Here is a 27901-nt window from a genome sequence, read left to right on the forward strand (position 1 = left end):
AATAAATAAACCTATTGGGAAAATAATACCATTGGGTTTTAATAAAAGCACTTTTCCTTGTGTGTACATGAGCCTGAGTGCGTATTCATATGCTCTTTTTTTGATCTCACAGTTGCAAAGCACTTACAATAAACATTAAATAGAAGCTATACAGTAAGGCAATTACAACACAAAACAGAATTAAAAGGCATCCTTTTAATTCTGTTTTTTTCACGTTTGTTCCACAAACATCTCTTGTCTTGTCTTGTCTATAAGCATAAAAAACGGCAACGATCAATCTGACGTAAGACTGTCACGATATCAGATTTTGACTACAGGATTATCGTGGCCAAAAGAGTTCACGATAATGATATTATCTAGAGATAATTAAATAATAATAATAATAATAATAATAATAATAATAATGATATCAGTAAAATTCATCTTTAACTTTGTTTATTGTGCGTTTTGTGCTTTTTTTGGAAAAAATATGAGTGTAGGGAGGTGGAGAGAGTCTGTAACCATAACTGTACAAAAGCCTGGTTTAAAGGATAACTTCGGTATTTTTCAACCTGTTGACAAAGTGATTAACAGGGAGAACAATTTTTTTAATTGGTCCAGTATTGAAGGAGAACGCTGTAACCAGCAGCAGCGAAACAAACTGTGAGGGTTATACTTGCCAACCCTCCCGATTTTCCCGGGAGACTGCCGTTATTCATCTCCCTCTCCTGGTTTCCTCCCGGGGTCAAAAATTCTCCAGATTTATGACAAATTTTCACACTTTTCTGGCTCTGTACAGCGTGTATAATCCCTACTGTTTCCACCCGGACGACAATAGAGTTACACCAATGCTGTTTCCCGGCGGAAGAGAGCAGTCTATGCGCAGTTTGAGCTCATGTTTGAGCTGAGCACGCCGCTGGGTTCAGCACACATCACAGCGTGTAGCACCCAAAGTCGGGCTTTGCTCAACACAGCGAAAAGCCGTCATGGTGCAGTGCAAGCCGTTGGAAATGATGGGGTTTCAGAGCGCAGTCGTGCCGTTGTCCGATTGTGTCTGAAAGGACCTTCAGTGAGTGAGAGACGGAGAGAGAAATAAAGAGTACTAAGAGAAAGAAATACTCAAGCAGGAGCAAAAAATGATTAAAACTGATGAATATTAGATTACGCTAGAGATTCACACACCAGATTTACGCCAGAGGGGCAAATTATTCAGTTTTCTTTCCTGAGAATTAAAGGTAAAATTAGAACATAAAAATTATGTTGCAGTCTACTTATTATTTTGTTTTTTTCATTGTTTTCCAGAATGCAGGAAACAAAGTGTCTGAAACTCAAAAAATTCTGGGGGGAGGACTCCCAGATCCCCCGCTATGGTTTTGATATCCTCCCTATTTTTAAGGTCTCAAGGTTGGCAAGTATGGCGAGGGCAAGTGAGCAGCGTCAACGTAACATTACGTCCACTAAAAGTGCTTGTTTTTGTCACTGATTGTTATGATTAGTGTCTGTCTGTTATTGTGTCCAAGTCACCTCTCCAGATTTCAAAAAGAGACCTCTCCTTCAGTGAGACTCTTTCCATAATATTGTCAGACACTTATAATAACAATTAGAGCCTGTCAGTGGCAAAAACAAACACTTTTAGTGGGCGTAAATGATGGTGCCAGCTTGCCCCAATAGGATTACATTGCAGCCCGTGGGCAGCTGCCGTCTACAGCGCAGAAGTTGTTGTTGCATTAGTATCAGGTTGAAAAATAAAGTTTCCCTAGAAGTGGCGCTAGAGTATTTACATAGCATCATCTTATCAATATATTAACATATCAATATTTAATTTTTAAATATCAGTTATCGTCAATACCGGCATATCGCGACACCTCTTGTCTGAAGACACAAATAATACAAATGGCTTTCTCTCTTTTTTTTTGCAATAAATATAACACTGGAAAACAAATGTTTAGTATCCACCACCAAGTAATGATGCATAACATTTGTAATGAAAAGCAGTTTCAGCGGATGGTTGCATGTTGTGATAAAGTTCAGTCAAGCTTCTCAGTCGGGAGGTAGGCGCCACTAACACACACACGCACATACTTACAGAGAGCACTGTGAAGCTTCTTTTTACATTCATTTTTACATTTCAAGTGTAAACGTATGACATCTTCACATAGTTTAATATGTTTGTGTTTGCCAGACACACACTGCTGTTTAAAAAAAAATAACATTCCAGCGCAGGGATCACACTGACAGAATAGAGCAGCTTTAAAGATAGAAGATACAGACAGGAGAGACAAATTAATTTGCTGAGCATTGGCAGATTTAAAGGATGCTGTTCATTAACTGTAGCACTAATGCAGCAGCAGGGGGAGGGGGGGGCAGGGAGTACCGCAGTGGCAGGAAATTGGCTGTTGACAGGCAGGTGAGGCCATCCAAAAGATCAGCGCTTTTCCCCACTTACAGATGACAAACAAGGTAACACACATCTGAGGCCGTGGACGAATGTGGCTTCTCGGGTTGTAAACGCATAATGATGAAGACGCTCTGCTCAACAGTGAATCAATCAGAAAAACTTAATGTAGTTGAAGAGATAAACCTCTGACAGACTGTGAGCCACGGGCGGCTGAAGTTTTTTTATTCTCTCATTTTAATCTGGTCAGCATCTGTCTGCACAGCTCCGTCTCTGCGGTGTCTCACGTAACCGTAAGCCGTTATTTACTTGTCAAGTCTATTGTTTTCGACAATACGTGCGTAAACGCGAGGTTGATGCCCAATAAAAAGGCACTGAATAATATGTTTATACACATTTTGTATGCTGTGTGCTGTGGATCTTTATCCAATCATCAATCATTGTGTAGCCTAGTTCAAATGAAATCAAAGCGATCTGACATCCAGCCCGCCACAGTTTCATAATGAACCTAAAATATTTTTACACTTCTCAACTGGTGGACTGTCCCTCGCCGGGCGCATCATCTTGGTGCGCCGCAGACTCTAGGTCTGCCTGTAAAGGCCCGACCGTGAGTTTTACATCACCCCTCGCCCGGACCTCGCCGCTGCCCGAGGCCGTTGAGTTCTCGCTGCGCAGTGCGCCCTCTCTCCCTGTTGGGAGAGATGGGATCCTGGCACGACCGTCAACCGGGGCAGACTGTCCTCAGTGCGAGGGGTCTGCGGCGATGTCGGCACCCCGTCTTTTTGCCATCAGCATTCATAACCATTCAGCCTTCACTATTAAATTGTTCTTCATAGATCTAGCCTCGTAATTTTGCTCTCAAAGTGCTCCAGATTGATGCATTTAACTTGAAAATGTTCAAAGTTTTCTTGCAGGGGACAATCCCCCCAGACCGCCCTAGAAGATCCAAAGTCCCCCACCACAGTCTCTTAAAAATCCTGTGGGAAACACTGTATTACGTCGTCCAAAGCTGCCCCCCCTACCCCCCCTACCCCACTTCACTTCGTTTGTTTTGAGCGCTCGTATACTGTACATGCTTTTTAACAATGTGCTGATAGAAAAGCAGCTGCTATGCGATTGGCATTTTTACAACACGTCCTCGGTACTAAACGACAAAGAAGTAATTGTCTTCCAAAAACTACACGTAAGAGCATTTCTTTCAGGCAACTTACTATTAGTTTTCCTTCACAATTTTCCCCTATTGTTGTTGTCTTCATTCCCCCACCATTCATACATCCGCAGAGCCAACGCGTTCTCACTCCCAACTCGTCAAATACCGACGCTTGGTCAGTGGCCCTACTCCATGGCTCTCTAGTTACCCCTCTGGCGTCAGTGTTGGACGTTTCAGGGAAGGCGTGTTAAGTTTCCGCTCGTTACATGCACACAGTGTCTTTTCAAAATATACTTCTAATGAAGGTCACTTCATTTTTAGGTTTACTTACGCAAAAAAACTACTTGGTTTATGAAAAGATCGTGGTTTGGCTTAAAATAAGTACATTTTATACGTAAAATAACTACGCTTGTTACGTAAAGGTAAAATAAGTCAAAGTTAATTTGGTTTCACACAGGACACGAACAGCAGCCTCCAGGGTGAAGGTCCTGTGTTTGTTTTTCCTAACCACCCTACTCAGACTTTCTCGCCGTTTATACTACGGCAGTTGCTCTGACCGTCTAACAATGACGCGGATGGGTTCACATTTGAATTAGTTGAAAGCCCGGCGTGTACAGACGCTAAAGGGTGCCTTAGTGCGTCAGTATCAGATGCCGAGGGGGGCGCTGATCAAGCTGCGAGTTAGACTGGGTTGGCATAGCATAGCGATAATTCCCAACCGCTGCTCTGAAGCCACATTGGGTATGCGGGGTAGCCATCATGTTCATGCCAACGCATACAGTAGTTAAAAGCAAGTATGCAAGAGCTCTTACACAACGGCATTTATGATTTACTAATGAGAGTAATGGAAATGAAAATATCCTGTCAAGAAAAAGGTCAAAGCAGAAGGATAAAAGAAATGTCTGCTGAAATGAAAGGCAGGACACAAACTGTTTTTCTGTAACGCACTTAAAAATCAATCATAATTTCAAATGGCTGTGTGTTCAAATAATTTACCTAATAAACGAGCCACTTTGTGCGCATGGCGGATACATTAGGAGATAGTAGTTTAACCTTCTGAGAGGGTCCCCTTTCCAGTTCATACAGGACAGAAGACCATACACTGTACTGGCTGAAAAGTGTAATGAACCAGTTTTCCAGTCCAGTCTCTTCTCCAGTGTCAGATTCAGTCAGCAGTCACCAGTCATTCGTCTTCTCAGTCTGTGTCTCTCAGTACTTACCCGTCAGAGCGCAGATGTTGGTGCAGGCGTTTCTCAGGCTGTAACAGCAGATGATCTCCTTAAAAGTCTTCCTCATCTCCTGACTCCTGAAGGCATAGATGAGCGGGTCAATCACAGAGTTGCACATGATGAGGATGAGGTACATGTTGAAGTGGGACATGAAGCACACGCAGTAGAGGTTCCGCGGACATGAGATCATCAGGATGAGGTGGAGGAAGAAGGGAGCCCAGCAGACGATGAAGATCCCCAGCAGGATGGTGAGCGTGATGGCCCCCTTCATGCTGGCCCGCTGGTGGATGGAGTTGTAGCCCGGTAGGGCGGCGATGCGCTTGACGTGCGAACGCGCCAGCATGAACATGTGGCTGTAGAGGGAGGCCATGATGAGCAGCATGGCAAAGAACATGGAGACCAGGCAGATGATGACGGGGGTGGTGTCGGAGTAGATGATGAAGACGATCCCGCAGCCCGTGCAGAAGGTCCAGATTCCCCCGATGATGCAGCCGGCTCTCCTCACGGTCATGATGTTGTGGTATCTCAGTGCATAGAAGATAGTGACGTACCTGTAGACCAATAATATGTATTGATTTTTGGAGTAACCTGTAGCAACCTTAACCAGCCTCTGAGGAACTGCAGAAACCAATGAGGGTAGAGACCTTTTAGATGTGGGAAATAGAAATAGAATGGGAGTAGAACAAACCTTCCCTTTCAAATCAACATCAAAGAACGTACATTAATAAGAAGTGAAAGTCTATTGTTTGTTCTGTTGCAACGTCAGCGCCCAGCAGCAGAGCTACGCTTCCACCATTTTGGATTGAAAGCGACTACCGGACGCCAGTAAAACGTCCGAAAAACAAAAATCAAACAAAATTATTTCTATTCTATTGTCATAATTTTAATGTTTCAGCCAAAATGGCCTGTGTTAAACAATAAAAATATTATAAATATGCATACTATTATAACTATTTACTTATTTATTTATTAAACTTTTTTGTCCGGCTGCTTCCCAGAGGAGCATAAAGTGAGCGATGGACATAAATGGAAGTTAGAACACACATTTTGAGAGCAATCTCAAACTTTTCATGTCAAGGATCCAAAATTGAGTCCAGTAGACCACAGACCATAGATGTAAAAGAGCTTGTGTCCTGTGTTTTTGCCCTGCGTGTTAGTAAATAGCCTACAACTCCATTAAATTCTGTTGATGTCATGCTACTAGCACTACTAACTAGTGGCCGATAGCCGGTTGTTTGGTAACAGAGGCGTTAATACATCCACCACGGTACAGGCTTACAGCATACAGCCCATGGGTGTATTATAAGATAATAAAAGTGATGAATTACAGCCAATAGATCCATTATTACAGCCGCATACAGCTAGCAGGAAGCTGGCAGAACCCGATATGTCATATGAGCGTGCAGGGCGATTCAGTCCCGTGGGTCTGATGTAAATAACTCTGGATTCAGCTATTAGTTCATTTTACAACTTTTAGGAGATAATGATTTAAATGAGGGCTATTTAAGTGTAGTACTGGGAAGTTGATTTACCTCAAAAAACATTATCCTCTGATTTAGACGACTCTCTAGACATCCATGGCTACAGACTCATTGGTGTTTCAGTCCAAAATGGCGGCAGCGCTACCGCAGCGCAATCTAGTGCAGAATACATTTTAAAAACAGTAATCACAGGCTGAGCAGTACTAACCATATTGAGTAAACTAAACTTTCAGACTCATTTCAGAAAGAAACAGGAAATTGGTAATTATATATTGGACAGAGATTAAATTCCGGTAAAAGAATTCCTATAATCTTATGACTGGAATAATATAAAGAGCTCCACGCTGCTTTTGTTAGCTAATTGCATTGCTCAGCCTCTATTGTTAGAAAAATCTGTTTTTATTTTACATCTTCATTCGCCGAACTAAATAAGAGACGTTGTGTATGTTTCAGGACAAACAGAGCTATGTAATTACGCACTCGTCTGAGAGCATTATTGTTACACAGATTTCAGGGCAGAGACAAAAGTGCTTGTATTTATGGCATGCACACCTCCCTCCATCATTACCTGTCCACAGCGATGGCCAGCAGGCTACACATCGACGCCACGACAGAGATGCAGATCATGGAGTCAAACACATTGTCCATCTGCCGGATGAAGTGATCCTCCACCACCAGCTGTCTGTTGTTGAGGAGGTAAATGATGATGGTCTCCCAGGCGTTGGACACACTCACCAGCATGTCCGCTACTGCCAGACTGCAACAAGCAAACAAGTTAGGTTCAGCTCCGGTCATAGATAGATGTTCACAAATCTGTACATGTTTCTGTTTACAGTGCAGTGTGAGTAATGACAGCTCAAATGCTATTTAACCTCTTTTACCTGACGGACACGGTACCGGGTTCGGCTGAGCTGTGTGTTAAAACACTGCCTTTAAAAACTTCATAAGATGCGTGTGGTATTTTTTCCGAAATAGTTTCTAAAAGACGAGGCCTTAACGCTACTAAAACAACACTTCAATGGTATTTTTCCCAAACAATGTTTGTTTGGCAATGATTTCAATATTCTAGTTACAAAATCAACGCACAAGAAATTGTATTTTTACTTTATAATATTTTTTATATTGAATGTACATACTTGACTTTCGATTCTTTTTTATCTTATTTACATTGTTATTGATCTTATTTGTTATTATCTAAGTTTTACTTGATCATATTTCATTATTATAATAAAACTACTCCATTTTTAGTCAAAATTATACAATTTTTTATTGATTTTATACTGTACAAGGGTAGAATGTGATGTACAGGGTAAATGTTGTGGCCAAAGGCTCCATCGTGTGCACATAGCCTCCTGTAGTGGATATCAGTAGTATTTTATAGCCAGATTCCCTTTCAAGAGGTAGAAACCCCATTTGGAACACTCTGGGTATCCAAGTGGCCAAATGGAGAGTCCGCTTTGTCCTGTCCTCACTAAAACTCGGATGAGCGCCATGACGCCTGCCACAAGACTCTACGACAAATGGTTCATGAATTATGAAAAGTGGCGTAGCTAATGTGTAGGGGGCAGGGATAACCATACCAATGAAACAGGAACTCTCTGCTGATTGATATGACACCTCCCATAAGACTCTATGACAAACGGTTCATGAGTTATAAAAGGGGGCGTGGCTAACGTCTTGGGGCGGGGCTATGAGTATATTTTTGCATGTACATGTCATCAGGACTGGACCCTCATCATACCTGAGAAATCTGGGGTAGATCGTATTATGTACAGTTGAGTTACAACAACTTCCTGTTTCATGGTGAATGGCTCAAAATGGCCGCCACGCCACGGTCAGGTCGTTTAGTGAAAACTCACCATTTTGAGAAATTTTCATCCTTGAGGTCTTAAGATGGTCCTGCCCAAATTTCAAGTAGAACTGATCAAGGATCCTCTGTAGGAGGAGTTCTTTAAAGTACACGGCCTATAAAACGCTAAAAATGGGTGAAAATTGCACAATAAATTCAAGATGGCTGACTTCCTGTTGAGTTTTGGGCATACCTCCAAGAGGCTTTTTTGTGTGTCTCCACATGTTACATCTGTCTGCCAAATTTCATACTTGTAGGTGAAACTGGAGCGAGGGGCTCAATTTTTCAAATTTTCTAGGGGGCGCTAGCAAGTCATTTTGCAACGGCTAAGCACGAGACCCTTAAAATATAAAATGTTTCACCGCGTTTGATAAGTGTGCCAAGTTTAACAACTTTTGGGGCATGGCAAAGGCCTCAAAAAGGCGATTCATTTTAATAATAATAATAAACACTAGAGTTTCAATAGGGCCTTCGCTGGCCCGACGTTGTCGGTGCTCGGGCCCTAATTACTTGAAAAATCTTGAAGCCCAAATGCTTTGCACTGCAGAACCGCGGTTCTCACAATGTGTGTGGACATGTGATTTATGCCAGAGACATCAAGGTCCTCTTGAATGAGAAGAAGGAGGCCTTCAGAGACGGGTACAGGGATGCTGTTATGGTTATACCTATAGGTAGGTAAATGGTAAATGGACTTGCATTTATATAGCGCTTTTCTAGTCTTCCGACCACTCAAAGCGCTTTACACTACATGTCAGTATTCACCCATTCACTCACAGATGGCAGAGGCTACTAAGGTGCCAACTTTGCCCATCAGGATCTAATCTAACCTTGCGATTGGTGAACAACCTGCTCTACCTTCTGAGCCACAGCCGCCCAGTATATATAGGTATGTTCAATAATATGATTATTTATGGTAAACTGGTACACAAACTGGTATATTCTCCTGACATTTGGGGTATTTTTGAGAAACACTGCTGGTTTCAATGACGAGTTCCTTAGTCTTGATGACATATACAGATAGCAGATAGGTAGTAATGCTCTCACCCCCACAGTAAACCCTCTCTATCACCCCCTGCAGAGATACACCAAAGAAATCCTTCAAAACCACACCAAAGCAGGCATTACCTGAATGTCTGCTCTGTCTCTGAACATGCTGCTGACGTGTCAGCTGAGACGCTTTAGCTTTGGTCTAGGGGGGGGGGGGGGGGGATTAAGTCTTTCAAGTCATAAGGCTCAAATCCAAATAAAGTCACAAGTAAGGTCAATGTCCCTGTAGCGTTTTTTCTCTATGAGAGCCAGCGTCTTTTTTTCAATTGTTCCCACTGATGAGAGAGTGTACCTGGCCGCTCTAAGCGCTTCAAGTTGAAATTGAAAATCTCTGACCTTTTCAGTAAAGCCCTGCTAGAGAAAAACACTATATGGACACTCAAAATTGGTGTTAATGTTGAAATTGAAGTGCAGGTCTTTTGCACTACTGTCAGGATATAGTGACCGTTTTATAAAAATAACTTCTTTTTTTTAAATCATATTTGCTCCAATCTTTGCTCCAATCTTAAATTAACACATTCTCCTATATTTTCCAGTGCTGCAGGATTAGTAAAGTTGTAGTTTATTAAACTTGTGCCATTCTTCAGTGTTTATTTTGTTCCCTGGTGTAATATCCAGGGCTAGATTGGGGCCCCCGGGATGAAAAATGAGCTGTGGGCCCTGAGTGAACCCCCTGTTTCTCCCACAGGGAAACAATAAAGGCCTTAAAACTAGATCCTATCTTTGGCCCATTCTGCAAGATAAAGAAAATTAGGTAATAATGTTTCTCCTTAAGGCCATGATTATTTCAATTTATATTGTGTTTTCATGTGTTTTATGCACATTTGTCGAGAAGACCCAAATGAAAACATCCCATATTAAAATGAAAGCTCAGTCTCACAATAAAGTTGTTATACTCTCCTGATACGGCAGAGTGGACTTATTTATAAAAGTGGAGATAATTTGCACATCTTGAGCTTGACAGAAATGGATTTTCCAAATAAACTGTGAGGTAGGATCGGTCTCTGTTTCTTTGTTCCCCCGAGAAAAATATCACACAGTATGTGTCCAGAGGAAGCAAATTAGTTCCTGATACTGTCATAAATTTACATGTTAAAAAAAATAAAATACCATGCGGTCAGCCGAGAGTCTTGAGAGTGCTTGAGATTGTTTTGGTCTTATAATCTTGTACCCATCTAAGAGTAATTATATAAATTGTAGTTAAGTAATTTGTTTTTCCTTTTTTCTCTACATGTGATTGCATGCAGACATGTGGACTCATGAGGCATGACATTAATTGGATTGGGTGTCACAAATCACAAATTTGATGACTTAAACCTGCAGTAGGCAGAATGTTTTTGGCATAATTGGGCAAAAATTCCATAATAACCTTTCAGAATATTGTAATTCAAGTGTTCTGAGAGAAAACTAGACTTCTGCACCTCCTCAAGGCTCTGTTTTCAGACTTTAAAAGGGGACATGACAGGAGACTTTGGCCAATCACAGGTCATTTCAGAGAGAGAGAGCGCTACTATTGGCTGGTGGGCGGTGCTTGATATTTCCTTAACTGTTCTCAACATGGCTGCCGGGTCACAAACTTCCTCATTTTACAGCTAAACAGTACACTACAAGATGTTTCTGAAAACATTTGAGGCGAGAAATAGACATTACAGTAACAGAATATTGATTCATATTTGATCTGCACTGCCTAGTTTGATCGTTTGATCAGAGTCCGCGAGTGATTGACAGCTGCCTCCGTTGAATGAACAGCCAATAGGAACGCTCTCTCTCTGAAATGACCTGTGATTGGCCAAAGTCTCCCGTCACTGGCAGATTTTTTAAAGCCTGAAAACAGAGCCATGAGGAGGTGCAGAAGTCTAGTCTAACACTTGAATTACAACATGCTGAAAGGTTATTATGGAATTTTTGCCCCAATTATGCCAAAAACAGTCTGCCTACTGATACTTTAAGATTGTTTTAAGGCTATTACATTATATTTTATGGTGTGCGTTCAACAGCTGAACCGTTTACCTGCAGACAAAGAAGTACATGGGTGAGTGGAGGTTCTTGTTCTTTACTATGGCTGTGATGACCAGGATGTTCTCCAGCAGAGAGATGATACCCAGGATCAGAAAGACCTGAGGAGAGCAGAATACAATGGAACAGAGAAGAATAGAGGAGTGAAGATGAGCAGAATAGTAGGGTGGCCAAAAATAAATCTGAGGGATGACGGGATAGTTAACAAGATAGGGAAGAGGAAGAGAAAATACTACTATGCAAAATTTCAGGCTGTTGTTTGTTGTTTTCCTGAGAAATCGATGGAGTGTTTCACCAAACTATTAAAATAAATCAATATGAGAGGGCTAAGTTACACACACACAAGGTTGGGAACCAGTGGAGTAGCGTATCAGGGTAGGAGTTACAGTAGAATAGTGTAGCAATAGTGAACAATTAATTGGATGTAGCAGAACATAATGGAGCACAATAGAGTATTTAAAAACAGAATGATAAATAGTTTAAGGCGATTTTCAATCAATCGATCAATCAATTTTATCTAAAGTGTAGAATCCCTGTGCAGCATGGTCCCAATACACTTAACAATTAAAATTAAAAAAAGACATACTGTAGGAAAAGGCACACAGCAAGCACATAATATAATAAACATTAAAAGTAAAACAACCACAGTAAGAACACGGATGTTAAAAGGGGTGATAGACCCGACTAGGTTCAGGGGTAGGCTGCAATAAATACAAGGGACAGAACACACAGGCGTCCATTCTTAATTCATTTATTTTCATCACTATTTTGCTTCCATAACACGTCTTCTATCAGACCGGTGGAAAGGAAACATCCAAAATACACATTTAGATGTTTATTTTACTACTTTGTCCATTTGCGTCTGTTGAGTTCTCCTAATTTCGCCAAAAGTTAGCATTAGATAATGCCTCATTTGCATAGTTAAACAAAATTTCAGAAAACTTGTAATAAAAAAAAGAATTGTCTTAATTTAAGTAATCAATGGGAAAGTTTCTCTACCCTATTCACCTGTGGTGTCACCCCTTAATTTATGTTAAAAAAAAAGAAAGAAACAAATTGCGTTTTGGTGTTCAGTAGTGATGTTACGTGCTGTGCCGAGGCTTCGGAGCGTGTGTCGAGTAATCTAGGAAGTTTCCTGCGATGCGCGTATCGAGGCTTGTATTGTTTTAGACCAATGACGTCATTGATGACATCCGAAGCCTCGCTGCCCGGCCGTACCGCCCACTGGTTCATGAAGTGGTACAGATCTTCACTGGTTCAACCAATGCCGCTTTCCAGAAGTGACACAGAACACTAATATTAACCCTCCTGCAATTATTATATTATATTACACTACACTACAATTATTAATTTAGGATTGGTTTGCACACATAAGATGAATTACTCACAAAACAATTACAGTTTATTATACATGTATCTTATATACTCATAATATACTTACTAAATAGACATTTTATTAAATATGATATATATATATATATATATATATATATATATATATAAATTGATTACATGGTAATAGATTTTTTTTCATTGTTTATAGTCATTCCCAACAGCCTTTACTGACGCAAAATACAGTATATCACAGATCTGTGGTCCCAGTAGACCACAACCAGCACTGATCCCAGTAGAGCACTTACACTTACACACCAAAAACCAACAAACTGACAATAACCTGATATTTTCAGGTGGATTTTCATTTAATTCTCACTGACAATATCATTTTCCACTTGTGCAATTTTGTTAATAGTCTGTTTATTGTCAATACTGTATATACTGCTCCTATTTTTATACTTCCTATCTTTATACTTGGTTCATATTTTGTTACACTTTGTTTAGCTCTTTTTTTACTGTGTTAGCTGATACATCTTGTTTCTTGCACTATCCCCTTTGCTGCTGTACACTGCAAATGTCCCCACTGCGGGACTAATAAAGGAATATCGTATCTTATCACATGGTTAAGATCATATTTGTCTGTTTTACACTCTTTGACCACCAGGTGGTTTCGTGAGCACATGAAGCCTCGAGCAATGAACCCTTTTCCGAACCAATTTGCTGGAAAGCTTCAAAGCTTCATGAGGCTTCATCTCGCCATCACTAGTGTTCAGTACCACACACACACTGTTCATACCTCCACAGCGATGTGGACCTGCTCGCATGCTGCCAGCGGCGAGGAAGTGCTGGTCTGGTCTGGTAGCAGCGAAGGGGGCAGGGTGTAGTTCTGGTGATAGTAGGTGTAACCAAAGGAGGAGTTACTCAGCAGCACCTCCTCTTGGTAGGAGGACTCATCAGACAGATTCATCCCTGCTGGTGGCTCTGGTCCAGATCACTGCTGCTCTATTATGGATGCCATTTTTAAAGCGGGCTGCAAAAGAAAACACATGTCAAAGTGAGACGGTGTCATACTACACAGTGTAGCTCTGATATAATGTTGTTGTGCCTTATACATCATTTTTGGGGTTGATACCATTTGTTACACAGATTTGGTGCTAAATTTAACCATTTTTTACCACTCGAGAATTGGTAAAAATGATCAACAATCCCTCCAAAATACCACATTGAGACACCAAGACATTGAGGAACACCATAGAAAAAGCCATGCTGTGATTTGGTATCAAACACTTTTGACATTTGGAGATTTCTGCAAGAATTGGATTTTTTGGCAATTGGATGGCGAGCACTTCTGTTGTGTAAACTGCTCAGAAACCCCCCTTTTTGTTAATCCACTTAGGGAAGCCATCCATCCTCTGAATGCTCTAGGTCTCTAGTTTGTGGCTGTAAAACTTTCATGAGGCTGTGATTATCCTAGAGGTCACCACAGGTCATTTTATACAGTGAGGTCAAGTTTAAAGAAAAAAAAAAGAAATGGTCCCACTACAATGAAATGGCTACTATGGGGACTAACATCATCACACTTGAATACAATTGGGCTCATTGGATCCACAAGAGTCTCAGCTTTACAGTGATACCCAATTTATGTAATTCAAGACTGTTTAGGGACCCCAGTATGCAGAAATATTCAAATACACCATTTTAGAATAGGTGAAAATAACACATTTATACTGCATGCATAAAACAGCCTGGTTTTTGCCCAAAACTGCATGTGATTATCATAAAGTGGGCATGTATGTGAAGGGGAGACTCGTGGGTACCAATAGAACCCATTTTCAGTCACATATCTTGAGGTCAGAGGTCAAGAGACCCCTTTGAAAATGGCCATGTCAGTTTTTCCTCGCCAAAATCTTGCCTAACTTTGGAGCGTTATTTAGCCTCCTTCCCGTGATGATACCAGGTATAACTTCATTCATAACTTCACTATAGCTCTAAAATTGAACCTGCCACAGCCTCTGAAAGACAGTAAAGTCCCCCCGCGGGTCTCAGGGGGTTAACCAGAAACAGGTACACAACTCAGGATCTGTCTGAATGGTAGCAACATCATCTAGTGGTCATCAAGAACAAGTAATTTGTAACGCAGAAACTTCAGAGATCGAAACACGCAGTCCTACTGATCATTCAAGTGGCGTAGTTAGAAATCACAGCGTGGGTGGGCACAGAGGAAATCAGGTTGGCGTAGCTCGTCCAAGACCAATCACAGGCTCCAATAAGTTCTGAAACGCATATGTTAACCAAAATAGGCCATTACAACTATACCTGAATGCACCACAGTTTAATTATACAAGCCTTAAACACCATCATTAGAGGTAATGATACAGGCAGGCACCAACAAGAGGAACATTAACAGCTGGTCACATCAAGAGGTTACATCCCAGAACAAAAGACACAAAAGAGGAGGGAAGCGTACATGACAGGCAGGGATAACGGTAACTGAGAAAAGTTGATCTACAAGAGAATATTTGAAAGCAATACAGAATGGGCGAGAGCCTCCATTATCTATTATCATGTCTTTGGACTGTGGGAGGAAACCGGAGAACCCAGAGAAAACCCACGCTAACACGGGGAGAACATGCAAACTCCACACAGAAGGGCCATGCATTATATTCCATTATAGTTATAGATTTTGTTACTGGTCAACTGAGTTTTTTTGTTTTCCTCTACATAAATGATGCAGAAAAATGCCGCAGAATGCAGGAAATGATGTGTGTTATGCTACAAATTTTCTCTGGTTTCTGGCTTTGATAGAGAGTCACTCATGTTCACAAATATTGGTTGAACTTTACTAGGCAATACATAACATGGAATTTCCCCTTTCATACGAGCCCCCACCAATGTTGAAATTAAACCAACGTCATTGACATGCACGCACACGCGCCCGATCGACCGAACACATGATCCCCTCTAGGCTTATGCCTAGCGGGGAGATAATCATCAAAAGACGCCATTCAAATGGTGTCCCCATTACGTCGGTGTGAGAAACTCTCAGCGGTATTAAAACAAAAAGGCACTGAAGTTTGTTTTCAATATTCCCTTTTGGCCATGAATGAAAAAAGATGAGGGACGCTGACATAGTACCACTGTGAACGGGACACAGTACAAGCCTCATGTTAACATCCCGGCCTCAGCTGACGAGATGTGCTGAGATAAGCTTCAAAGGAATATTTCACTCACAAAATGACCATTTGTTTATAAATTACTAACCCCGTGTTACCTCGAATAGCTGAATGAAACTTTGTTTTCCTCTGTGTTTGGGAAGTAGTGAGCATACGGCTGGATAAATGAGACTTGGATTGTACTGCACGAATTGTGTGAGAGTTTGTAAACGGATGTTTTGATTTACTTCAATTTTGCTTTTGTTAATCGCGGCATCCATTTACTTCAATTCAGCAAGACTTAATTTCCATTTTTGGATTCTGGATTTGATATACAAATGGTAATTTTGGGGGTAAAGTATTCCCATAATGCTCGCCCTGTTTCTCAAGTACGACTAACGGACCCTCCGGTGATGTCAAATGACACTATTGGAGTTGCTTATACAGTTTCACAGAGATTATAAGAAGAAGTACATACATGAAATTTCACCTCAGCATTTAACCCATCCTAAGTATTTTTTTTTGAGGAGCAGTGGGCTGCTGCAAGCGCCCGGGGAGCATCTTGGGGTTTAGTGTCTTGCTCAAGGACACTTCGACATGCAGTCTGTAGGAGCCTGGGATCAAACCGCCAACCTTGTGGTTAAAGGACGATCCGCTCTACCCACTGACCTACAGCCACCCCATTACACAAACCTTTTTACTTAAAGGCAGGGTTGGTAAAATATTTTAAAAATGTTTTTTGTTATATATATATTATATTTGTTGAAATTTTCATTCTCTAAAAAAAAAAATAAAGAAAAAAAACTGGTATCTGTGGCTGTCGCAAGACTGTAACAAGGTAAAATTGAGCATGGCTCACATACCCCTGCTCACTGCTTGACCCATGCTAAAGTAGGGCCAAAGGTTTTGCCCTTTTGGAAAAATTTCAAAAGTTCTAGCCTTCTAACCCCCAAAAGGCACCACTAGACCACACTGTCAACCATCAAACCAAATTTCAAGTACCTAAGTTGAATAGTTTTTGAGTTCTGCTCCGGAAACGAAAGTGTGACACGTGAACGGACGGATGGACGGATGGACGGAAGGACGGACACGGCGGAGTGCTATATACCCCCGACTACGATGTCGCGGGGTATAATAAAAACACTGTCCAATCATTTAATTCGGCCCAAATGTAATAACATCACCGGAGTTGTCCACAAGCTGCTATAGCTTGACAGCTGTGAGTAACAATAGCCGCTTGTTCGTTGTTGATGTTCGTAATGATAATTTTGGGGGAGAGGCTTTGGTAGGAGGCCTGAGTCAGTGTTGCCGACTTGGCGACTTTCTCTCTAGATTTAGGGACTTTTGGAGGTAGTGCTGCTAGCTACTTTCATTGGAAAAGAGTTGGCAACACTTAGCCCATTTTTACGGCTGGATCATTTTTAAAAATCTTGTGTACTCTTGCTAGTTTATCAAGATCGCCTACCCTGCCTTTAAAAAATCAGAGTCATGTGGTACTTGAGGCATTTCCAGGAAAAGAGCTGATTAAAAGCTGAAAAAGAAAATATCTGAATGGAAAAAGAGACGAAGCAAACACATTGATGACAGCCCTTACCAAACAGAAGTTTATTCAGGTGTGCTATTAGTATACTTATTTTAAACTTAAAATAAGAGAGTATACTTTCAGTTTACTTTTTATGTACTTATCAGAGATATACTTAAGTATACTTAGCTTATAGAGATAAGTATACGGCAAAGTCTAAGTATACTTGGCTTATACTTGTACTTAATCTTTTGATCGAGATATACTTAAGAAAAGTATTAAGTAAGTATTCTTGCCTTATAGGCCTACAGAAAGATACTTAGCTTGTAGTTGTGCTTACTTTTTGATAGAGTAGCCTATTAAAGTGTGTGTGAGTTTGTAAATGAATCATTTTATATGAATTTACTTCAATTCATCAAGAATTTTCTAAGTTTTTGGATTCTCCGTTCACCGTGGAGGCATGTGAGAATTTTTAAAAAAATATTGTATCATCACAAAACATCAAGTCAAATAGCAAAAGGAACTATTTTTTTTATGTAAGACATAAATCGTTGGCTTAGTATAAGTTAAAGTATACAAAGTGTACTTTTATAAACTAAAAAGTGAGCTACAAGTATAGAACTATTAAACTAACAGTATACCTATTCACTTGTAGTATAGTTCATAGTATAGTTGCAGTACAAAATACAACTTAGATGTAAACTAGTTGTGTACTCAAAGTTTACTGTTCTTACACTTAAAGTACACTTAAAAGTATACTTTTATAAACTAAAAAGTGGGCCAATTTAGTCCCAAGAAGTATTGAATTAGTACACTTACAAGTATGGTACTAATACATTAATATTAGTATACTTACTACATAAAGTAAGGGAAATATACTTGAACTTTACCTAAGTATACCTCATAAAATAAACTTGAAGTATACTGCTTTTTCGTAGTGGAAAACAAAGTCATTCAAGCAAAGTTGAGCGATTATTTAATTCTCCATCATGGAGACCCATCATAACACCTGTTTGGAGTCTGTCTCATTTGAGCAGAACGCCATCATCCAAACCTCATTACAAAGTGACACCGTGAGCTTACAGTAATCTTTGCTGCATGGCTAAATGATTTATGTTTGAGTAGTTAAGACATTTAACTGCTGTTATGTATGCACTTTGAACACGATAATTGCAGGAAATCTGAATTATATCAGCATCATTGGAATTCAATTTTCCCAGTACTAATTTACACGGAAGTTTCTCTTAAGCTGTTCAAAGACGAGGAGCAATTACTGTGACACAAAAGTATAATTTATGTTGAAACGATTAACTATGTCATTCAAATCCCAGTGGCTGGAGCGATCACATTTCAATTATTCACTTTATAGGTATTAACAGTTAACAGTTCCTCACATCTGTTTATTATCTATTAATATAAGTATCATATGATATTCTTCCCAAATACGCAGATACCTTTAACGACTGATAATGTTTCCATGTGATCCTCCACGATAGCAGGAAAGAACGTCATTGACCATTTATCAAACCCTGATGGAATTACATCTAAAATATCAACAAGCACAGAAATTAATATCATGTGATAACATGGAAAAGGAGAGGCATCCTATTTTTTAAACAAAAATTATGATTTGTTTAAATTAAACGTTTCTTTAGTATATCAGTATACCTCAATAGATCCTCTTTTTTTTAAAACCTGTCAAGACATTCAAAACATCACTGTCAACTTCTCAGCTTGAGACAAAGCTTTGAATTAACATGCAGCACAGCAGAGAATTTGTTGCATTAACAACACTGGATGTGAAATTCTAGGTAATGAATTACAGAACAGGCCTGAGGCTCAGGGGGCCTTTTTTTCCTTTTGAAGAGGCCGGTATTAAAGGGATAATTCAGGTGTTTTGAAGTGGGATTGTAAGAGGTACTTATCCATAGTAGGTGTATTACTTACAGCAGATGACGGTCGGCACCAACACATTCTCACTCCCGACTCGTCAAAATGCCGCCGCTTGGTCAGTGCCCCTCGGCAACGGGTACCCCTCTTGTGTTACTTTTGGACAGACCAGAGACGGCGTGTCAATATACGCACGTTACATACATAGTGTCCTTTAAAAATAAACTTCCGTTTTCACAGGAAGTTAGGTTTAGGCAACACAACCACTCAGTTAGGGTTAGGAAACGGGCGTGGTTGACTTCACAGACTAGTGACTCACGGGACTGACGATACCAACAACTCACGTGACAAAAAAAGTCAACGTTACTTTTAGTTTCATACGGGACATGAACACCGGTCTCCTGGTTGAAAGTCTTGTGTTTGTTCATTCGTCACATATTGTTGCTAAATGTTGCCTCCTTGCGTCATTTCCGATGCCGAGTGGCATTTACCAAACGGCGGTATATGACGAGTTGGGAGTGAGAACGGGTTGTCGGCACACCCCCAGCTTGGAGAAATGGAGAGGAGCACCGACGCCAGAGCAAAGCAATACAGTGCTGTGGACAGGGACGGCAGAAAAAAACTTATTTTAGTCAACTAAAAGAAAGTCTCACCTAAAAGGATTGATATCTGTTTAAGTGTACGCTATTTTTAGAACAATTTGCAGTCTCTTGCGAAATAATTAAGGATAGGCATTGATCTTGAATGGTTGGTCAGGATATGTCGTCGGGCAGCGAGTCTCGCAAGACTTCTTTTTAAAGTTAATTGTGGGTTACCATCTAAACACAACCTCCTCCCAGCCTTGCTCATGTTGATACTTTTTTCTTGTTCCGGAGGCCGTTTTGAATTTCCAGGGTAGGCACTTCCGCCAAAACTCTGAGGTTAAGTTACTTTTTAACCACCCAGAAGTACTTGAGTTCATTACATTTTCATTTGGTCAGTGCTAGTATTTTATATAACATCTATGGAAAGGAAGGGTGGAGTCGGTGTGGATCTACTATGGCAGGAAGCTTTATACGTTTAGGTGTAAAAATCTCACAAATAAAGATGGAGACTGACCAAGAGGGGCACGGCTCTGCCTGCGGCAGGTTTTTGCTGTCTTTTATGCATGTGTGTCCAGGGGCCCATCGTCTTATAATCAATCCATCCTTTGATGGTGCAAAATAAAGAAGCAGTAGCCGCACGTAACACGACACTATGAAGGCAACTCTTTGAAATATCAACAGTGCAAACTGTTGAGGGACCTCAGCTAACAACAAGATGTAGGAGGGTCGCTTATTTCCTTAAATGGACTGCTTTGTTTTCTGTCCGTGTTTAACCGTGAATCCCCTCCAGCAACATTTTGAAAACATTGATATGACTTGACAGAGCATGCTGGCAGATGTCAAAGCGTTTTTTATTCTGAAATTGCTTTCCCACACTAATCAATTTTAAGGCCAAGGTTTATATGCAAGAAAACATTTTGACGAAACCAATGTTGAAATTTGGTTTCAAATGTTTCTTCACGCTGTATGAGAAAGGGCTCTCAGTTTTAATGGAAACATACTTGGAAATCTCTGGGCACAGCCCAGAGTGACTGGAGGAGTATGTAATGGGTTTAAAAAAAGAAAAGAACATTATGAAAATACTTCTACATTCGATTCATGTGCAGCACTGCTATGATCTGACTTGTGTTGCCGTTTGAAGACGTTATGTGATGTGTGGCTGCTCAGATGTGAGGATGTAAGCTTTTGTTCTGTATAGATTATGCTCTCAGTTATAATCAATGCACAATTTCGTACCCAACCACCCTGTGCTCTAGTACTAGTACAATTTCTAGTGTTCAAGCTGTCATTTCTGTGACTCTGGGACTGATTGCATGTCCGTGTGCCATGAACTGAATGTGAATTACCTCTTTCTCTCGAGTGACAGTCCCAGGGGAGGTCGGTTACTAACTACGATCTTGTACCACTGTCATAAAAAAAAAAATGCAACACCCTCACCTTGATCACAACATCAAGAGAAACATCTTGATGCTCCTAACAGCTAATGATCATCTGACTTCAAATGCCCACCATGGATTCACACTATATCGACATGGTTTCTAAAAGCAAAATGTGGACATGGTTACACTGTAAGACCAAATAAAGCTTAATTGGATGTAAGAGCTTACAAAAACACATCCTCAGCCCACACATGCAGACTATTTTTATCATTTTGAATGACTTTTTATTAGGGCTGTCAAAGTTAACGCGATAATAACGCGCCAAAGAAAAATCGTTTTTAACGCCATTAATTTCTTTAACGCATTAATGCAATCGATCTTCCGGAGGTTGTAGCGGGCTCAGTTTTAAAGCTAGAGTGAAGATACTGGTATCTTATGAAAACTAAAAAACCTAAGGTATCCATTGGTACCAACCATGTCATACTAGCTTGTCGGGAAGGAGGATAAATAACAAATTTGTGCTAAATTTTGGTGAGGAAAAACTGGCATGGCCATTTTCAAAGGGGTCCCTTGACCTCTGACCTCAAGATATGTGAATGAAAATGTGTTCTCTGGGTACCCACGAGTCTCCCCTTTACAGACATGCCCACTTTATGATAATCACATGCAGTTTGGGGCAAGTCATAGTCAAGTCAGCACACTGACAGCTGTTGTTGATGATTTGAGCATATTGTTTATGCTAAATGCAGTACCTGTGAGGGTTTCTGGACAATATTTGTTATTGTTTTGTGTTGGTAATTGATTTCCAATAATAAATATATACATACATTTGCATAATGCAAGCATATTTGCCCCTATCTGAGTATTAAATACTTGACAAATCTCCCTTTGAGGTACATTTTGAAAAGATAAAAAATGTACGAACAATTTGTGATTAATCGCGATTAACTATTTGAATCGATTGAAAGGCCCCTATTCTTTTTATTATTGTGAAGGCTCACATTGTGGGATAAAATAGCATATACGAATGGCTATTACATTTCTGAGCATATTTTGGGGTTTGAAAGTTATTTCGATATTCATATGGGAAAAGAAATCCAAATAAAAAAAGAGAGGACTGTATCTCAAGTGTAAGTTTGTGTTAGATGTGCCCCACATCATTCATTCACAGAGCAGACCAACATCATTATGGACAGCACAAAAAAATGTAATTAAATATAATGACTTGGAAATGCTAATCACACCAAAAGAACAACCTGTGAGCATGCACCGTCTGCATCTGTCTGCACCAGTATGTGAAAGGACATTATATAACTGCTGTACATTTCCACAATTAACAGGCTGGTTATACGGCATATGCAAATTGTGGAGCTAAATTTAGCCATTAAACAAACAGGCCAATTATATGATGTTAATAATGTGTCCTAGTTTACAGATTATAATCCATTCATGATGTGAATATTAATAATCACATGAATGACAATGAATAACTCATCTAGCAGTTATCGATGTGATCTCCCATGCAAGATATCTAATTTTCCTCGCCATATTTCCAGTTTTCCTAATAGAGTGCTACAGGAGTCCTAAAACCCGGAAATGAGTTATCATTTTAGCACTTCCGGTTCCCTCGTCTGGAAGTCAATGGGTTTCTTTCAATGGGTTTTTAATTAGAAGCATGAAATAAAGTCTGTGGTTAACACAAGCTTAAGAGATTTTAACGTTTTGTTCCACAACATAAAATACATCAATAAATGCATTTACACCCTCGTTGTATCGCACTCATGTGACCGTGGTGTAGTTCGTCTATAGCCTAACGTTAGCTTTTTACTTCTGGAGATTGCATTCACACTTCCAAACACGTAAGTATCATAAATGTGTGTTTGTCACAGAGATTATTTTCTGCAATAATCCAAAACCCAATGGAACAATCGCATTGGGTTTTTGTCGAGGGAATCCAGGGCGATGCTAACGTCCTGGTTGGCCTACAAAAATACATCATCCCTGGAGCACTCTATGCTGATATAAGGAGCTAGGCATGGCCATGGATGGCCGGGGCTTACCAGGCTTAACTGAAAACACATAAACACACAGAGCACCAGCCTTTGCAGCTAGCTACCATGCTGAAGCTATATAAAACTACACCAGTCAGCGCACATTATCACCCACTCTGTATAAACCCTTGCAACAGCAGCTAAAGCATTTTAGATGGCAAGCTAATAAACAAGCGCTCTGTTCAGCAGTAGTAGGCGGCGGGGCGTCAGGGCTCTGCGGACTGTCCGGTATGTCGTCCACAGGAGGCAGGCCGCGGCTCATTGAATGCAGTTCAGTTTTGCTGCTGGATGCTGGATATACTAATGTATACAGCGGTTCTCGACCATGGATGTATTAAGGGAACTGGATACAGTGTTGGAGGCGGGGCCCCGTTCATTCCTATGAAAGTTGCTCAGTGGCGCATGAAGCCTAAATGGCTCGACTTCCGTCTGGAAAAGTACCCGGATCTTGGGCACATGGAAACATGCGCAGTAGCGTCCGCTCAGGCACATCACGTGGTCGTCACGGCTTGCGCTCCAGCCTCGGTCTGGGTCTCATTCACAGGAAGGGAAATAACTCTGGATTTGGCTATTTGTGCATTTACAATTTTAAAAACTACATTTTTTAAATAAGGGCTATTAGAGTGTTCATACTTGGAAGTTGATTCACCTCAAAAAAAATGATCGGCTGAGTTACAGACGTGTCTTTCCCAATGTAAGTCTATGGAGAGAAGTCTTTTCGGGCCCAATGGCATCACTTGACTGACACGGAAGTTGCAGTACCGCCGTTTGACCACTACGAAAGTCGGGATCAACGACCGGCGCTCTTCCTGGGGGCTTGTTCTCGACACAGCTGCAAGCACAATTCCTTGGGGATAAGCGATCGACCCGCTCTCCGAACGGGCACGAGCCCCCAACAACGCTGCAAGCAACAATACCGGGAGCCAAGTAATCGGCCCGCTCTGATTGGCCACGCTCTCCTAACAGGCACGAGCCCCCGACAACGCTGTAAACAGCAATACCAGAAGGCTCCCAGGAGTCAGGCATTGGGCCCATTCTGAGTGGGCACTGCACTGGTCTATAAAAGCCTTTGTTATTTCACAATCATTTAATTGCAACACTCGATTTTCCAAATATGCATAAATTGAAGGACAATCCCGCTGAATGCCTCCGTCTGTCAGGACTTGAAGCAGAGAGTGCTCCTGCTGAGCGTCCTCTCAGTCTGATCAGCGTGGACAGCACCAGTGGAAGCCGATCCAAGATAACAATCTGCAGCTGATCTCATGATGTGTCTGAATCCAATGACAATGCCACGGACGGTAGCAAAACATTATGGTCATGAGCACCTCTTCAAAGGTTGCCATGGTTACACTATCAAATAACAGTGTTTAAAAGGCATTTACTTTTTCTCCCAGACGAAGTGGCACCCAATAATGAATCCGCCGACCGCTTTGTGTGTTCCGCGATCTAGCATGGCCGCCATTACTGCGGTGGCATGTCGTGGTGACTCTACCGTCTAACTGTGTTAACTGGTGACTTTCAGCCGAAAGCGTCCGTGGTTGCTCGTAGTGACTTACATAAAATGCCGGCGTAGATAATAAACACAGATGAGTATGCATTTAAAATGGATTGAAGTCAGACTGAAGGCTTTTACGAGGCGCCTACATGTTCTGTTTGTGTTTACAACAGCTGCGGTCACTACGAGCAACCGCGACGCATTCGGTTGAGAGTCACTAGTTAACACTTTGTACTTTGTACTACTCTGTTTGTGATGCCGACCGATTAGTGATGTTTACTTTGTGGTCATTAGGTTGCCCTGGTTAGAGAACAACGTTATGTTTCACAATAACGCCACAGTTAGTTGATTTGAGTTAATTGTGGGACCACCGCAGACGCCTTTAGCCCACCAACGTTAGCTAAGCTACCTAAGCAGTGTTAACTTAGCTGATGTTACTTGTTTCAGGCTAACGTTAGGCAGCTGAAAACTGCTCAGGTTCTTCCCAAACCCAAAACATTTTATCGCAATTAATCGCATGATTTTCCATAGTTAATTGCGATTAATCACACATTTTTTTTTATTTGTTCAAAATGTACTTTAAAGGGAGATTTTGTCAAATATTTATTGCTAAAATATGTTTGTTTTATGCAAATGTATGTGTATATTTATTATTGGAAATCAATTAACAACACAAAACAATGAAACATATTGTCCAGAAACCCTCACAGGTACTGCATTTAGCATAAATAATATGCTCAAATCATAAAATGGCAAACTGCAGCCCAACAGGCAACAACAGCTGTCAGTGTTGGTATCAATGGATTCCTTAGGTTTTGTAGATTCATATGAAGCCGGCATCTTCACTCTAGCTCCGCTATAACGAAAGATCGATTGCGTTAAAGAAATTAGTGGCGTTAAAACTAATTTGCGTTAACGTGTTCTCGCTATCTTTGACAGCCGTAATAGAAAGTAAAGGTAAAAGTGTAAAATTGTACACCTCTTAGGACAGTTTGCATTCAAACGTGTGCGTATTGTAGAGTCAAGGAATTGCATATTGATGTACTTTGGTTTCTTATTTTATAGTTAATGTTACTAAATATCTGATGGGCATAGAATGATACTGGTACAGTTAACATTTTGAGGTCCACAACAATCCTGTTATAATGTGTTATGCATCTGTATATACATGTGTTAAGCGTTTAATTGTTCTTCAAATAGGCTCCTTAAAAAGCTTTAATTTGACATATCTTATTTGATATACATTGAATGTAAGGAACAAAACATTTACTTTGAACAAGTTTACTCAAGTTTAAAAACACCACACGGAGGCAGCCATTACATCAGGGTGGCAGTGGCCGTGGCTCCTGACCACCCCTTGGTGACGCCAATGCCATTATCACCATTCATGTCACGATTAAGCTTCTCTTGGCTTGTAGTCTAAAGCTAATTATTAAACGGCTTTGTTGAATATTCAGTTCTGACTGGTCAATCGCGGCGTTCTGCGGTCTGTTATTTCTTTATAGCAGACCGTTGCTATGGGTGCAGTTCTGATCTCAGACTCTGGAGGACAGTTTTTGTGTCAAATTATTGATTTCTTAAATAAGTAGCCGTTTAATAAGCGCCGTGATTGACCAACAATGACCGGCTCGCTGTACATTATCCCTTACTTAATTGTTGGTGGTTCCACCAACAGCAACTTGAATGCAACATAAAAAAAATAAATAAAAGAATAAATCTAGCACTAAATAATATATATATATATATATATATATATATATATATATATATATATATAGGTATATAGGTATAATGTCCAAATGTCCACAAAGAAATGTGACATAAATAGATCCACTAGTGTGCTACATGTATATAACATTGTGCAGCCATTTTCCAATTATGTTGTGTTAAAGCCAGCTGGTTCTTATGAGTCACTATTTACATGAGCATTAATAAAGTGACTTGTCACGCATCTCTCCCTCCGCAGAGAGAAGCCTACATACTTGTCATAATGCACGCCAAATAATGGCACTGAAATGAGGCGAGTTTTTGTTCCCCCAGCTGGAGATGTGTTTATCAGGAGCCAGATTCAGGTCAGTCCGTAAAAAGGCAGCTCCTCGTCTCGCACTGAGTGATGCTCGCTGCTGCTTTGGTGACTAATCTCTGTGAGAAAAATGATATTTTCTGTAGACTTTACAGCGACAATAACACTGAAGAAGAAGAGCATTTCATGCACAACGGGGGGGCGTCCATAAAGTTTTCTTAATTATAATAAATCACTGGTCTCGCAGCTTTCCCTGTGTTGCTCATATTGCTTTGTTTTTGTGCCACACAGTGTGACACGTGAGTCATGCAGCATCAGGAGCTCTCCGTGTTTGTGTTTCGACTCAAAGGGAAGCTCTATCTGACTGGAGTTCTATATCTGCATTGTGAAATAATGGCTACAGCACAGCAAGTCATAGCTATAGTAAATATAATGAATGCATAATAGAACATTTCTCAACAGACATCAGGACTGCTGACAAAGTTGCAAAGGGCAGTTGTTTTTTAGTACACATGCTGCACAGCTTCAAGTCTATTACAGACAAAAGCTATTATTCATTCATTAATTATCTGTAACCACTTATCCCATTCAGGGTTGCGAGGGGGCTGGAGCAGATCCCAGCTGACATTGTGGCGAAGGCGGGGTACATCCTGGACCGGTCTCCAGACTATCACAGGGCTGACACATAGAGATAGTCAACCATTCACGCTCACATTCACACCTACGGGCAATTTAGAGCCCAAAAGCTATTAAAACAGTTGTATTCCCCATGTGAAACATCCTTGTTCACCAGTTTAAGACGTGCAAAATACAGGTGGTTGCCCATAAGGTTTAGTTTATCCCCTAACTGATGATTTGGGGGAAGTTTATAATAAAATTCATATGATTTATAGGTTTATACTAAGCTGTTAGTAGTTGATCTTGACATATTAAGTAGAAAATACCATATAAATATCACAAACAAACCTTGAAAATATCATGCAGCTGCAACATGCCAGCAAATCCTGTTAATTCACTGCAAACTCTGTATTTAGTACCGAAGACAAACATGAAGTTTCCATATAAAATGTCATTTTGGCAAAAAAATAAGAATCAATTATGATGATGTCACTATAAAATTGCACCCACTTGAAGTCTAGCCAATGTAAAAAAAACAGCTGTTCTATAAATGACAAAAAAAAAAAAAAAAAAATGAATGTAAAAATGCAAAGAGGTGGCGGTGAAATCTATCTTGAGTGGGGAGATAAAGAATGACTCACCTCTCGCAGCAGCTGTGACTCAAATCCTTCCCACAAGTGGCTCAGATGAACTGGATGGTGCCTCT

The 27901-nt window shown here is 40.5% G+C and overlaps 2 protein-coding genes across 2 annotated transcripts in view; one reads left to right on the plus strand and one right to left on the minus strand.

Annotated features, from left to right (window-relative positions):
- tgfbr2b (transforming growth factor beta receptor 2b) overlaps positions 1 to 27901 on the plus strand; it is a 233139-nt gene that overhangs the window by 203366 nt on the left and 1872 nt on the right. The window lies entirely within an intron of this gene.
- Positions 11 to 27892, minus strand: LOC141779614 (melanocortin receptor 5-like). Its single transcript, XM_074654509.1, has 6 exons — positions 27837 to 27892; positions 13278 to 13511; positions 11141 to 11247; positions 6803 to 6991; positions 4745 to 5304; positions 11 to 1043 (listed from the first exon to the last, which is right to left on the minus strand). Exons 2-6 carry the CDS (start codon positions 13446 to 13448, stop codon positions 964 to 966), a joined length of 1107 nt encoding a protein of 368 aa, XP_074510610.1. The 5' UTR covers positions 13449 to 13511; positions 27837 to 27892; the 3' UTR covers positions 11 to 963.

The sequence above is a fragment of the Sebastes fasciatus genome, chromosome 12 (assembly GCF_043250625.1).
Source record: "Sebastes fasciatus isolate fSebFas1 chromosome 12, fSebFas1.pri, whole genome shotgun sequence".
Taxonomy (NCBI): domain Eukaryota; kingdom Metazoa; phylum Chordata; class Actinopteri; order Perciformes; family Sebastidae; genus Sebastes; species Sebastes fasciatus.